The 11,800-nt window shown below is 39.2% G+C and overlaps 1 protein-coding gene across 1 annotated transcript; it reads left to right on the top strand.

Moving 5' to 3' along the window:
- The first annotated feature begins 10,149 nt into the window (after positions 1-10,149).
- Positions 10,150-10,635, top strand: LOC119511568 (prothymosin alpha-like). Its single transcript, XM_037806038.1, has one exon. The coding sequence runs from the start codon at positions 10,252-10,254 to the stop codon at positions 10,582-10,584; it is 333 nt and encodes a 110-aa protein (XP_037661966.1). The 5' UTR covers positions 10,150-10,251; the 3' UTR covers positions 10,585-10,635.
- The last annotated feature ends 1,165 nt before the right edge of the window (positions 10,636-11,800 follow it).

Below are 11,800 nucleotides of genomic sequence, written 5' to 3'. Positions count from 1 at the left end.
AGTCTCAACCCTCCACATTCACAGGAATCTTCATTCCTGGAAATGTACGCTGAGGTTACCAACCTTTGATGTGACCCATTAACCTCACTTGGAGATAAAACCATTTTTAAAACATAGTAATATAAAAGGAGGAACAAAGGAAGAAAGGGAGGGAGGGAGGGCGCGAGGGAGGAAAGGGAGACTTTGGGAAGGGTGTATGTTAGTGTATACAATCACAATTACAGCAAAAATGATCCCTCTACCACAATGCATAAGTAGAATAAAACAATTTTTGATGCCCTCTTTCTTCCTCTATTTCTCCCTCTTGCCCTGAATTCATGTTGGTCATGATTTTTGTCTTCTTGGTAATTAAAATTATCTTCCCTATTACTGATTGAGTACCTTCTCACTAAGGAGAGGATTTCTGATATATTTGATCCATAATAATAGTCCTTAGAGATGGCCAAGTCTGACCCTACGGTGGACAGATGAGGAAAACCAACTAGTCGCTACTACCTGGCAGAATAAGGATCATCTCCTCCCCTCCCTGCCAGCGCACACACCAACATTGCCCTATGTTCATTGTTGACCACCTTCCCATCTTTCACTGCTTGGTGTTTTCTCAGAAAGTAAATAGGAAAATCCAGTCACCGGGTTTATATGTTCAGAGGAAATGAATAGTTTCCAGGTGACAGGAGAAACTAATTAGTCATACACTATCATTGAGTGAGAGGAGAAGAATGGAAGTGGTATTGAAAAGTTGGAGCAGGGGAGAGCGAATATGACATAAACATTTAGAAGCTACAGGAAATGAGCTATAGAGCTTTTTCTTTAATGTCACAAGCTCATTGCCTTTAAATCCAGACAACTATAGCAGCTTTTGTATTAATGCAGAGATTTTTGAATGACATTTTCCTGTTTCTAGAAAATTCCATTTCTACTTTGCAAACTCTCTCCTTCTCCCTGAAGCATAATTATAGAGGGGACAAATACCCCAACTGCTCTGATTTCATTAAAATGTGACAATGAAGGACAAACTCTAATAGCGTTAACTTTAAAAAGTTACAGAATTGGCTGCTGTTTTTCTCTTCATTTCTGTTTGACTACTCCTTTCCCAGAAATAAGTAGTATAAATAAATACAAATGTAATCTCCCAAATCCACTACCAAGGGGAAATGTGTAGTTCAGGTGAATGTAGGAAAAGATAGACATTTAGAAAAAAACAAAACAAAACAACAAAAAAACCTTCTCTGCTGATCAAACCTTTCGTTTCCAACCAGAAATAATTACAGTGATGGTCAGTGGGGAGATTTGAGCAATTTACAGAGGTATAACAGCGGTTCCTATCAACATGGTTTTACATTCAGGGCAAGGTATAGAACTCTAGGTCCTGAAGCATTGCCTATAATCTTTATTTCATTTTTAGATCTTATGCTGTAATAAGATGTAAAAAGGGAATACATAAAAAGTTATAGAGGTGGGGAAAAAAACATGGTTTGAAGTTGTATGGCATTTCTTGACAGGGCATGTTTCTAAGGATATGCAGAGAATAACAAATGCCATTTGAAATAAGTACACTAGAGATCTGCAACTAGATTGCAAACCCAAGTCAATTTTCCTGAGTGTCATTTGATTAGCTTTCTTATATAGAATAGAGGTTTAAACAATGCTGGGATTCTGAGTGCAGAGGTGCTTGGGAACACAGTGAGAAATGGGTTCCTCCCTCCAATTTCATTCCAGTGGCTTTACAACATTATCTTTTCACATTCTTCCTGTGTTTTTGCAATAATCCATAAATGAAGCAATGTCAGAGAAAATGTGATTGATTGTGGTGAAGCACACACACACACTCACATGCAGTAAGTTATTTTTCTATTCCCTTTCCAATTTGTCCCAGAGTTACTCCAGGCAAATACCTGTAGCCTATTGCAGGTTTTTGGTAGGAAGATAAAAACAAAGTTCTTAAGCTTGAGGGGGATTCTCTGCACAGGTAACAAACAACTCAATTGCGCCTAGTGGCTGTTTTCATATAGAGAGGAATTTCTCCCATTTTGGCCATGATATTTGTTTGGTTTCTTGAGACAGATTAGGAAGGAGACCTAGAGAGCATCCAAGAATTATGTTTGGGATAGATTTCCTGGATCATTCCTGAAAGAGGAGACAAATAACCCAAAATAAAGTTCCCTCTACTTTGCCCACAGAACAGGTAATTTGTACATTATCATGACCAAACTAGCCTCTAGTCCAGGTGTAAAGTGTTGATTTCATTGTAAATTTACTAGTTTCCACCTTCGATTATATATCCTCTGAAAGCTTATAATTACCCTGACTTCTTCTCTAAGAAAAACTTACCTCTACTTACATGTAATATTTGATCCCTAAAGTTATTTGTGTATCCTTGCCTTTATATTCCTCTCCTGCTTTCAAAAGCTCTTATACCTCTTGTAAATCTCATCTACATTTGATTTGTTTGTTCCCTTCCCTCGGAAGCCTGTTCTGGAGATTTTCTAATCTTTCCGAACATGCATGCTAATGGTGTATGTCTCCAAACCTCAACACTTTAGATATGACAGTGTGTCAGTTTGCTAATGCTGCTGTTATGCATTAATGCCAGAAACGGATTGGGTTTTATAAAGGGGGTTTATTGGTTACAAATTTAGAGTTCTAAGGCCATAAACTAAGGCATCAGCAAGAGGAAACCTTTACTGAAGAATGGCCGATGGTGTCCGGAACACCTCTGCAGCTGGGAAGGCACGTGGCTTGTGTCGGCTGTTCCTTTGCTCCCGGGTTGGGTTTCAAAATGATGTTCTCCAGAATGCCTCTGGGTCTCTCTTACCTTCTCTGGGGCAAACTCTGGGCTTCATCGCTTAGCTTAGCAGCAACAAGTGTCCTTCTGCCCGCATCTCCAACCACCTCAGAGTCAGCAAGCATCTGGGTCTGTGTCGGCCATTAAATTCTCTTAAGTAATCCAGTGAACCAATCAAGACCCGCCCTGTGGGGGCAGAGTCATAATTTAATCAGAGGTTCCACCCTAATCAACAGACTAATCAGTCTTCCCCTACAAGATTGCATTAAAGAAAATGGCCTTTTCTGGGGGACACAATATATCCAAACTGCACATTCCACCTCCTGGATCCCAGAAAGACATGTTCTTTCCAAATGCATAAATACATTCATTCCATCATAATATAGATGAATACAGATAATGACAAAGTCTTAACATTCTCCTCTGTCTGTGGACCTGTGGGACAGTCATAGGATAAACGTTCCCATTGCCATAGGAAGAAATTGAAAGGAAAACAGGGGTCAAAGTTCTGAAACAGTTCTGAAAACCTGAAGGGCTCCACCAGATTTCAAAGTCTGAGAGTCATTTATATAGGATGACGTTTTATCCTTGGGGCTTGAGAGAGCGGCAGTCCCACCTTTTCTAAAGGCTTACGCAGAGGCCTTTTTCTCTCCATACGTTGGGGTGAGAACTCCAACATATCCACACACTGGGGAGACCACCTTCTTCTCGGCCCCACCCTCTTTAAGCATCAAGGCACCACCCAGACTCTGCATCTCTGGGGCAAAGGCTCTCTCCTCCTGGAACAGTGGGGTGGTGGCCAGGATCTCCCCAATCTCAGGGGAATGTACTGCACCCTCTCTGAGGCCTGGGATGGCAACACTCTTCCTGATCATTGAGGTGGAAAGCCCGCCCTCTGCCTCCAGGGCAAACTCACCCTTTCCACTTGCATGGGTTACTCTGCTCTCATCGGATTCAGACCATAGCTTCCATGACTCAGCCTTCTCTGAAGAAATTTTTCCTTCAATCTGTCCCTTTTAGTCTGGACTGGCAGTGGCTCCATCTATATAGATCTCGCAAAAAATTTGTTGGCTTGGCATGTACCATACAGGGGTCAAAACCATCAGACAATAGGACTTTCCAAAATCCTTTCTGGATAATACCATTTCCAATCCTGGCTTGTCCTGAAATGGCTGGCTGGTTCCAGGTTTTGTTAAATCCTCACGTGGGGTTGTAGCCTCTGGGGTTTCACTTTCTGGAAGCCCAGAATTTCCCAGATCATTTCTGCTGGTTTGCATATATTATGTCCCCCAGAAACAGCCATATTCTTTAATGTAATCTTCTGGGGGCAGATTAATCTTTATGATTAGGGTGTGACCTCTTGACTGAATGTTTCCATGGAGATGTGGCCATTCAGCATGGCTCTTGAGTTGTTTACTGGAGTCCTTTAAAAGGAGCAGACCCAGATGCTTGCTGATGCTTTTTTTTTTTTTTTCTCTGATTCTTCTGAGATACTAACCCAGAGTTTGCTCCAGAGAAGCTAAGAGAGGACAAAATACCCCAAGGGCAGCTAAGAGAGACTTTTGGAGAGACGCTTGGGAACTGACACTTAAAGATGCTTAGAAATGCGGACAGAAGGACACTTGAATATGCTAAGCTAAGAGAAACCCAGAGACATTTTAGAGAGAGCCATTTTGAAATGCAACCCGGGAGCAAAGGATCAGCAGATGCTAGCCATGTACCTTCCCAGCTGGTAGAGGTGTTCCAGACACCACTGGTCGTTCTTCAGTGAAGGTATCCCCTTGTTGATGCCTTAGTTTGGACACTTTTATGGCCTTAGGACTGTAAATTTGTAACCAAATAAATCCCTTTATAAAAGCCAATTCATTTCCTATGTATTGCATAACAGCAGCATTAGCAAACCAGAAAACCATTAATTTCTGGTTTCTTTGTACCCATGAGTTCAGTTTTCAGCTTATTTCTTTCATCTCACATTTTACTAGAAGCTGCAAGGAGAAGCAGGCTGCATCTTCCACATGTAGTTTCGAGATCTCTTCAGGTAAGTATCCCAAGTTGTCCCTTTCAAATTCTGCCTTCCATCCAACACCAGCACTGAATTTTGCCAGATTCTCTGCCTCTTTAAAATAAGGATTGCCTTTCTTCCAGTTGGCAATGACACATTCAACATTTCTGTTTAAGGCCTCATCAGAGGTATCTTTAAAGTCCATGTTTCCACCAACAGTCTCTTCAAAGCAATCTAGGCCTTTTCTATCAAGCTCCTCATAATTCTTCCAGAATCTTCTTCTTATCCATTTAAAAAGCCGTTCCAACATATTTGGTATGTGCAAACTCTGCAGCACCCCACTTCTCTGGTACCAAAATCTGTTCCAGTTTGCTAATGCTGCCATTATGCAAAATACCAGAAATGGATTGATTGGCTTTTATAAAGGGGTTTTATTTGGTTACAAATGTACAGTCCTAAGGCCATAAAAGTGTCCAAACTAAGGCATCAACAAGGGGATACCATCACTGAAGAACAGCCAATGGTGTCTGGAATACCTCTGTCAGCTGAGAAGGCATATGGCTGGCTTCTGCTGTTCCTTTGCTCCCAGGCTGTGTTTCAAAATGGCATTCTCCAAAATGTCTCTGGGTCTCTCTTAGCTTCTTCTGGGAAAACTCTGAGCTTCATCTCTTAGCTTAGCATCTTCCAAACATCCTTCTGTCTGCATCCAACCATCTGAATGCGTCAGCAAGCTTCTGGGTGTGTGTCTGCTCTTGAGTTCTCTTAAGTAATCCTGTGAATCAGTCAAGACCCAACTTTAGGGGGCAGGATTCACACCTCCATGGAAATAATTTAATCAAAGTTTCCACCCTAATCAACAGACTAATCAGTCTTCCCCCTCAAGACTGCATTGAAGAAAATGGCCTTTTCTCGGGGACACAATAAATCCAAACTGGTACAGACAGTCTTGGGATATAATATATAGGCCAACTTTAACTGTTTAATGACCAACCATCTGTTTAATTTTTGGTCTTCTATAAAGCATTTCAGCTGCTGATAAGATTTTTAGTGGGAGAAGATACTTTCAGAGGCGTCTGGTTTTCATCCAGTGAATGGCTGGGTTTGTTTTTCAGGTTAGCAGACCTTCATTTTTGTTCTAGTGCCACTGTTCCCTAAAAAGCATCTTTTAAAACTTGAGGATGTCATTCATGAATTTAGAAAATTCATTTTCTTAGAATTTCCTTTCCCTTCCTTCCCTCTTTTGCACTATCTATGGCAGAGAAACTTGAACCATGACTAGCAAGAATATTCTTGACCAAAATGCTGCTGGCTCACTGACATTGAACAGACATTTCCATGGGAAGTGCAATGACTGCTTTCCTCCAGACATGGAGGAAAAACCAACCATATAAGATCAGTGCAGATGAGGTGATTTGAAAATGACTGAGTTATGACTTCAATCACAGACTTTAAGTAAAAGGCGGGTCTCTGAGTCTAAAGTGGCAAATTGAGGTAAGTGAATAATAGGGTATATGGATTATCCTGACCAAAAGGAGAAAAACCTCTCTGGCAAAAGTAATTTATTTGATGAATTTGGCTACCTTTACTGAACGGATTCCAAAATCATCTTTCAATTTTCCATTTAATTTTGATTATGCACAAAACCAAAATATAATGAGAGGGCATTTATCCAGCTATCCAATAAGGTTACCATGAATATTCCTCAAAATTAGCATGGCCTGCCTTATTTTTTCAGACCATGCCATGATTCCCAAGCAAACCCTAAAGAAATAGAAATAAAGTGTCCTTACTATTTGCTTAGGAATGCCTAAGTCTATTTTCATTTCTTTTAAATACAGTATCGTCACTTCCTTGTTTTCTTTCTTGGGATACCTGAAATCCACTTTACTGATGCAATTCCTAGATTAATCTCTCCATTACTATCACCAGATTATACTTTATAATTCCCTGGGAAGTGAGAATAAACACACACATACACCACATACTCATAGTTTTATAACATCCATTAATAATGATTTCAGACAGGGAGAATTTTATAAGGAAAATAAGTCTCACACTTCTATTCCTAAGCTTCCAATACCTCTGCTGTGTCTCAGTCTATTGTCCAGTATAGATTGCAAGATACTGGGGAAGTGGATGTTGCTGAGTTCATGAGATTTCCTGAGTTTGGTTAAGCTACAGATAAACTCTTCATAGATTACCTCCAGCCCACAGATAATCCTTTTTGCTTTTATTTTTTTTTTTGTTTGTTTGTTTACAGCAAAATAATGCCACCTCCTTCATTTTCACCCTAGCACACAAGAAAGACAAGAATTGTTAATGATTTCTTCATTAATTATTCTGACTTTTGGTTACAAATCTGAATTGTTTCTCTAGTATGCAGGATCTACTGGCTGGCCCCTGACTCATTGCCTGAGGGTGTGCAATGAAACCAGAATTAGAGACTATATTAGATGGCAGCTTAAACGGGAAAACAACATGTCTAATAACTGACAGGAATGGCTAGTAATTAGCTGAAATGACAAAAATTAACAGAAACGACAAGTCTAATAAATTTTCACTTAAGTGTTGTCATATGGCACTTTGGGTTTTAGCTTTCAATTTTTAATATTAATCGCAGTGGAGTTTACTTTAGATGAAGAGTCATATCAAGTATGGAGATGGAAGTAATTCTATATGCACACTCCATCAAATTCTGTTTTATCAATCAGACACTTATGCCATGATCAGAGGAGAATGTATTAAGACCTCACATTGTCCTACTAAAAATATATATATTCTTTCTGTGTGAACCTCATTTATGCAGCTCAGAAACATTCAGCCACAGGGATCAGAGGAAAAGTGGTTGTTTTTAATTTTCTTTGATATCTTCAAAGATAAGAAGGTCTCACCTCTCCCCACTTTCCCCTCCTCTTCCACAACAGACAAAGAAGGTTAAATCGTATTAGCATGTCCTATATAGCTAGTTGTAACCTAAGTGACCTGTCATGGCACTAAATGCCTACTAGAACTTTCTCTGTACTTGCAAGATGGAAATTTTATGCATCAATGCTTTTATGCATGCATCTGATTTGGGAAGTTCACTGCTTTATGGATATGAACATTGTGATCATGTAAATTGATCTACATAATGGGATTTTGTGTGTGTGCGTGCATATATCTATATGGATATGGATGTATGCAAGTGTATTCTAAAAGGAAATATAATACATGAAATGTTAACTTTAATGATATGAAATGCATTAAATTCAAACTACCTTGCATGTGTATGCAGATGCATTATGTCTCTATCATTGTCCTCTGCAGGGAGTTAAAGCAGAAAAAAAAATTATCATATACTCTGATGTGCCATGCTAAATAAGAGTGCAACAAGGCACTATTCTAGGCAATAAATAAGATCCAAAGGAACCAAGACTTACGAAGCTTTTAAGGACAGCCCTTAAATTTTATTCAGGGGCATGCAGCTCCTCTTTTTAGGTACCCTAAGCTCCTCTGTCTCTGAACTATCTATCTGCTGGTAGTTGAGAGTTCTAAATTGCAGTGTTCTGATAACCAGAAAGTACATTAAGTTCTCAGCTTTCTTCTCGCCAAACTTCATTCACCATTGGATCTCAGTACTTTAAATTGCAATTGTAGATTTACCCAGATAAACTAAATTAGCTAAAGCATTAATTCCTTAAAGATTTACCATTCTCTGACAATCCAATGCATATTTCAACTGAAGTTCAAATTCAAGTTATATTCAATGAAACTTGTTTTGGTAAACCTAATCCTTGAAACTGATTTTAGGCCAATGACAATCTAAGGGATTCATGGTCTATATATTTGTTGCCTTCAAAATGGTGCCTTGTGTGCCTTCTAAATAGCCTAAAGCAACCTGGTTGTTCATTTTCCAAAACTAGATTCAAATTTACCATCTCCCTATTTATCATTAGAATAATCATCATCAAAAACAGAATGAATGCTCAATTCATTTTTAATAATGAAGCTGATGAAGTAGAAACAGAAAATCCTCTCAACAGGACTCTACAGACTCATCTGTGTGACAGGACCACTTGCTGAATAAAGAAAAAATAATACACCATGCAAGGGAAACAAACAAACAAGAAAACAAAAAACCAAAAAACTAGAAATGGGTAGGCTTAGGTTATTCTTCCAGACTTGCTAATATTTTTGCTGCTTTATTTACTTAATTTCTGTTGAAAAAAGTATGATTATATTAACAATATATTTTTACATTAGTTGATGAAATTAATTTTAGTCCTAAATATAATACCTAATATATGTTGGCCGTAGGGAATAAAAAACATATGTATATTTTACACATATGTAATATTAACACATATTACTTTACTTTCTCTTCACAGCAGGTCTTCTGAGATGGGAATAATCTCCATTTGCTTGATCGATAAAGTGAGGCATTTTATACTTACATAATCAAGTAAGAAGTTGTTTTAACTCTAAAGTCAGTGCCATTTTTACCAAGTCAGAGTTGCTTCCATCCCACAAAAAGAGTCTTGGGGCAAAATAAGGTCTCTTCCACTATGGGGTATGGAATCAAGATTGTGTTCGGGAAGCACTTAAAAAAAAAAAAAATTATTGCCAGGGGTCCCTAATCTGGTTTCTGCTTACCATTGCTGAGTAGAATAAAGAATTTACTTTGATATACATTTTAAGCCAAACTCTTACAGTTTATTTTGGAAACAAATTTTCAGCTGGTCAAATTACTACCCTAAAGGTAGTATATATCTGGAAATTTACTGTTTCCATAGTCCTACAGATGATGCTGAGGATTCAGTCTTGCAAATCTAATTGCCATTTGATCAAGAATAATTTTGTTCATTTGGCAAATATTTATTTTATATCTATCTAACTATGGAGAAGCCAAAGATGAATAAGAATATCTTGCCCTCAATTATTTTTTTTCTAAGCCAAATAGTGTAACAACAACAAAAAAAAAAAAAAAGAAAAGAAAAAAGGAAGGAAGGAAGGAAAGAGAGAAAGAAAGAAACAAACAAACAAACTAAACCTAGTGGCATAACTGTCTTACACTTATGATATGGACCCTGTGGCAACCCGTGGCCTGAGCAAAACAGGCCTGCAGATCTTTGGTGCACAGCAGTCTGCATGACCTAAGCAGCTAAATGTTTAACCTATTGTCTTTCTAAGCCAGTAAAGAGAAAAAGGGTAAATTGACCTTAAAATGTAACTTTATGGCAAGCAGGAAGGAGGTGAGAGGCTGTTAGTCTCACAAAAAGAGCAAAATGTAATTGTTCAAGCCCCACTGGCTGCTCAGAAAAGCCATCTTTGCATTGTTCCTCGGGCTGGCTCGCCGCTCACTGCTCACTGCAGCCACCTCTGCCGTGCGCGCAGCCGCGGCGGACACCGGCAGCTTTATCGCCAGAGTCTCGGAACTCTCCCTTTTTTTTTAATCCGTTACATCGGACCACCGGCATGCCCCACCATGTCAGATGCGGCCGTGGATACCAGCTCCGAAATCACCACCAAGGATTTAAAGGAGAAGAAGGAAGTTGTGGAGGAGGCAGAGAACGGAAGAGACGCACCTGCTAATGGGAACGCTAATGAAGAAAATGGGGAACAGGAGTCTGACAATGAGGTAGATGAAGAAGAGGAAGAAGGTGGGGAGGAAGAAGAGGAGGAGGAGGAAGGAGATGGTGAGGAGGAGGATGGAGATGAAGATGAGGAGGCTGAGGCAGCTACTGGCAAACGGGCAGCTGAAGATGATGAGGATGATGACGTGGACACCAAGAAGCAGAAGACCGATGAGGATGACTAGACAGCAAAAAAGGAAACATTAAACTTAAAAAAAAAAAAAAAAAAGGCCGCCGTGACCTATTCACCCTCCACTTCCAGTCTCAGAATCTAAACGTGGTCACCTTCGAGTAGAGAGGCCGCCCGACACCCACCGCGGACAGCGCCACCCGCAGATGACACGCGCTCTCCACCACCCAACCAAAACCACAACGTGAATTTGCAACAGGGGAGGAAAAAAGAACCAAAACTTCCAAGGCCCTGCTTTTTTTCTTAAAAGTACTTTAAAAAGGAAAATTTGTTTGTATTTTTTATTTACATTTTATATTTTTGTACATATTGTTAGGGGTCAGCCATTTTTAATGATCTCGGATGACCAAACCAGCCTTCGGAGCGTTCTCTGTCCTACTTCTGACTTTACTTGTGGTGTGACCATGTTCATTATAATCTCAAAGGAGAAAAAAAACCTTGTAAAAAAAGCAAAAACAACAAAAAAATACAATCTTATTCCGAGCATTCCAGTAACTTTTTTTGTGTATGTACTTAGCTGTACTATAAATAGTTGGTTTGTATGAGATGGTTAAAAAGGCCAAAGATAAAGGTTTCTTTTTTTCCTTTTTTTTTTTTTTGTCTATGAAGTTGCTGTTTGGTTTTTTTTTTTTTTTTTTTTTTGGCCTGTTTGATGTATGTGTGAAACAATGTTGTCCAACAATAAACCGGAATTTTATTTTGCTGGAAAAAAAAAAAAATGTAATTGTTCAAGTGTTATTCTGGTCCTTCCTGCACCACCTCTCAGGTCAGAGTGACCTGTTCCCACATCTATGCTGCCCCTACCCTTAGGAAGGCCTTTGTCTTAAACCCTTATAAAAGGCTTTCTGTCCTCTTTTCATCGTGCAAAGACTTTCCTGTGAATGTGATGCCTGCCTGGCCTGAGAGAGCCGTCATGATCTCTCCACAACTTCTCACCCTGTAAGTAAGCCCTAAATAAAAGTTCATGTATCAGAAAATGCTTGTTATCTTCTTTGGCCTCTGGCTGACATGGCCCTTATGGGCTGTGACAGACCCTATAATTACATAAGTAATATTTGAAGTCCAAAACTTTATTTGTGGCAGGACTGCAATTTGATTGTTTTTGATGAATGAAGAGTGTGTCTCCCTTGCCCACAAAATGTCTGGCCCAGAGACTTCAGATGTGTTAGGTTTTTTGTTTAAGTCTAGTTTATGATTAACTCAGTGAAGTC

This window comes from Choloepus didactylus, chromosome 16 (assembly GCF_015220235.1).
Source record: "Choloepus didactylus isolate mChoDid1 chromosome 16, mChoDid1.pri, whole genome shotgun sequence".
Classification (NCBI taxonomy): Eukaryota; Metazoa; Chordata; class Mammalia; order Pilosa; family Megalonychidae; genus Choloepus; species Choloepus didactylus.
Note: the sequence above shows the minus strand (reverse complement) of the source record. Positions and strands in the feature narration are given on the sequence as shown.

Excerpts from the sequence above, each read along its gene's own strand:
- LOC119511568 (XM_037806038.1), top strand. The coding sequence starts at position 10,252 with ATGTCAGATGCGGCCGTGGATACCAGCTCCGAAATCACCACCAAGGAT.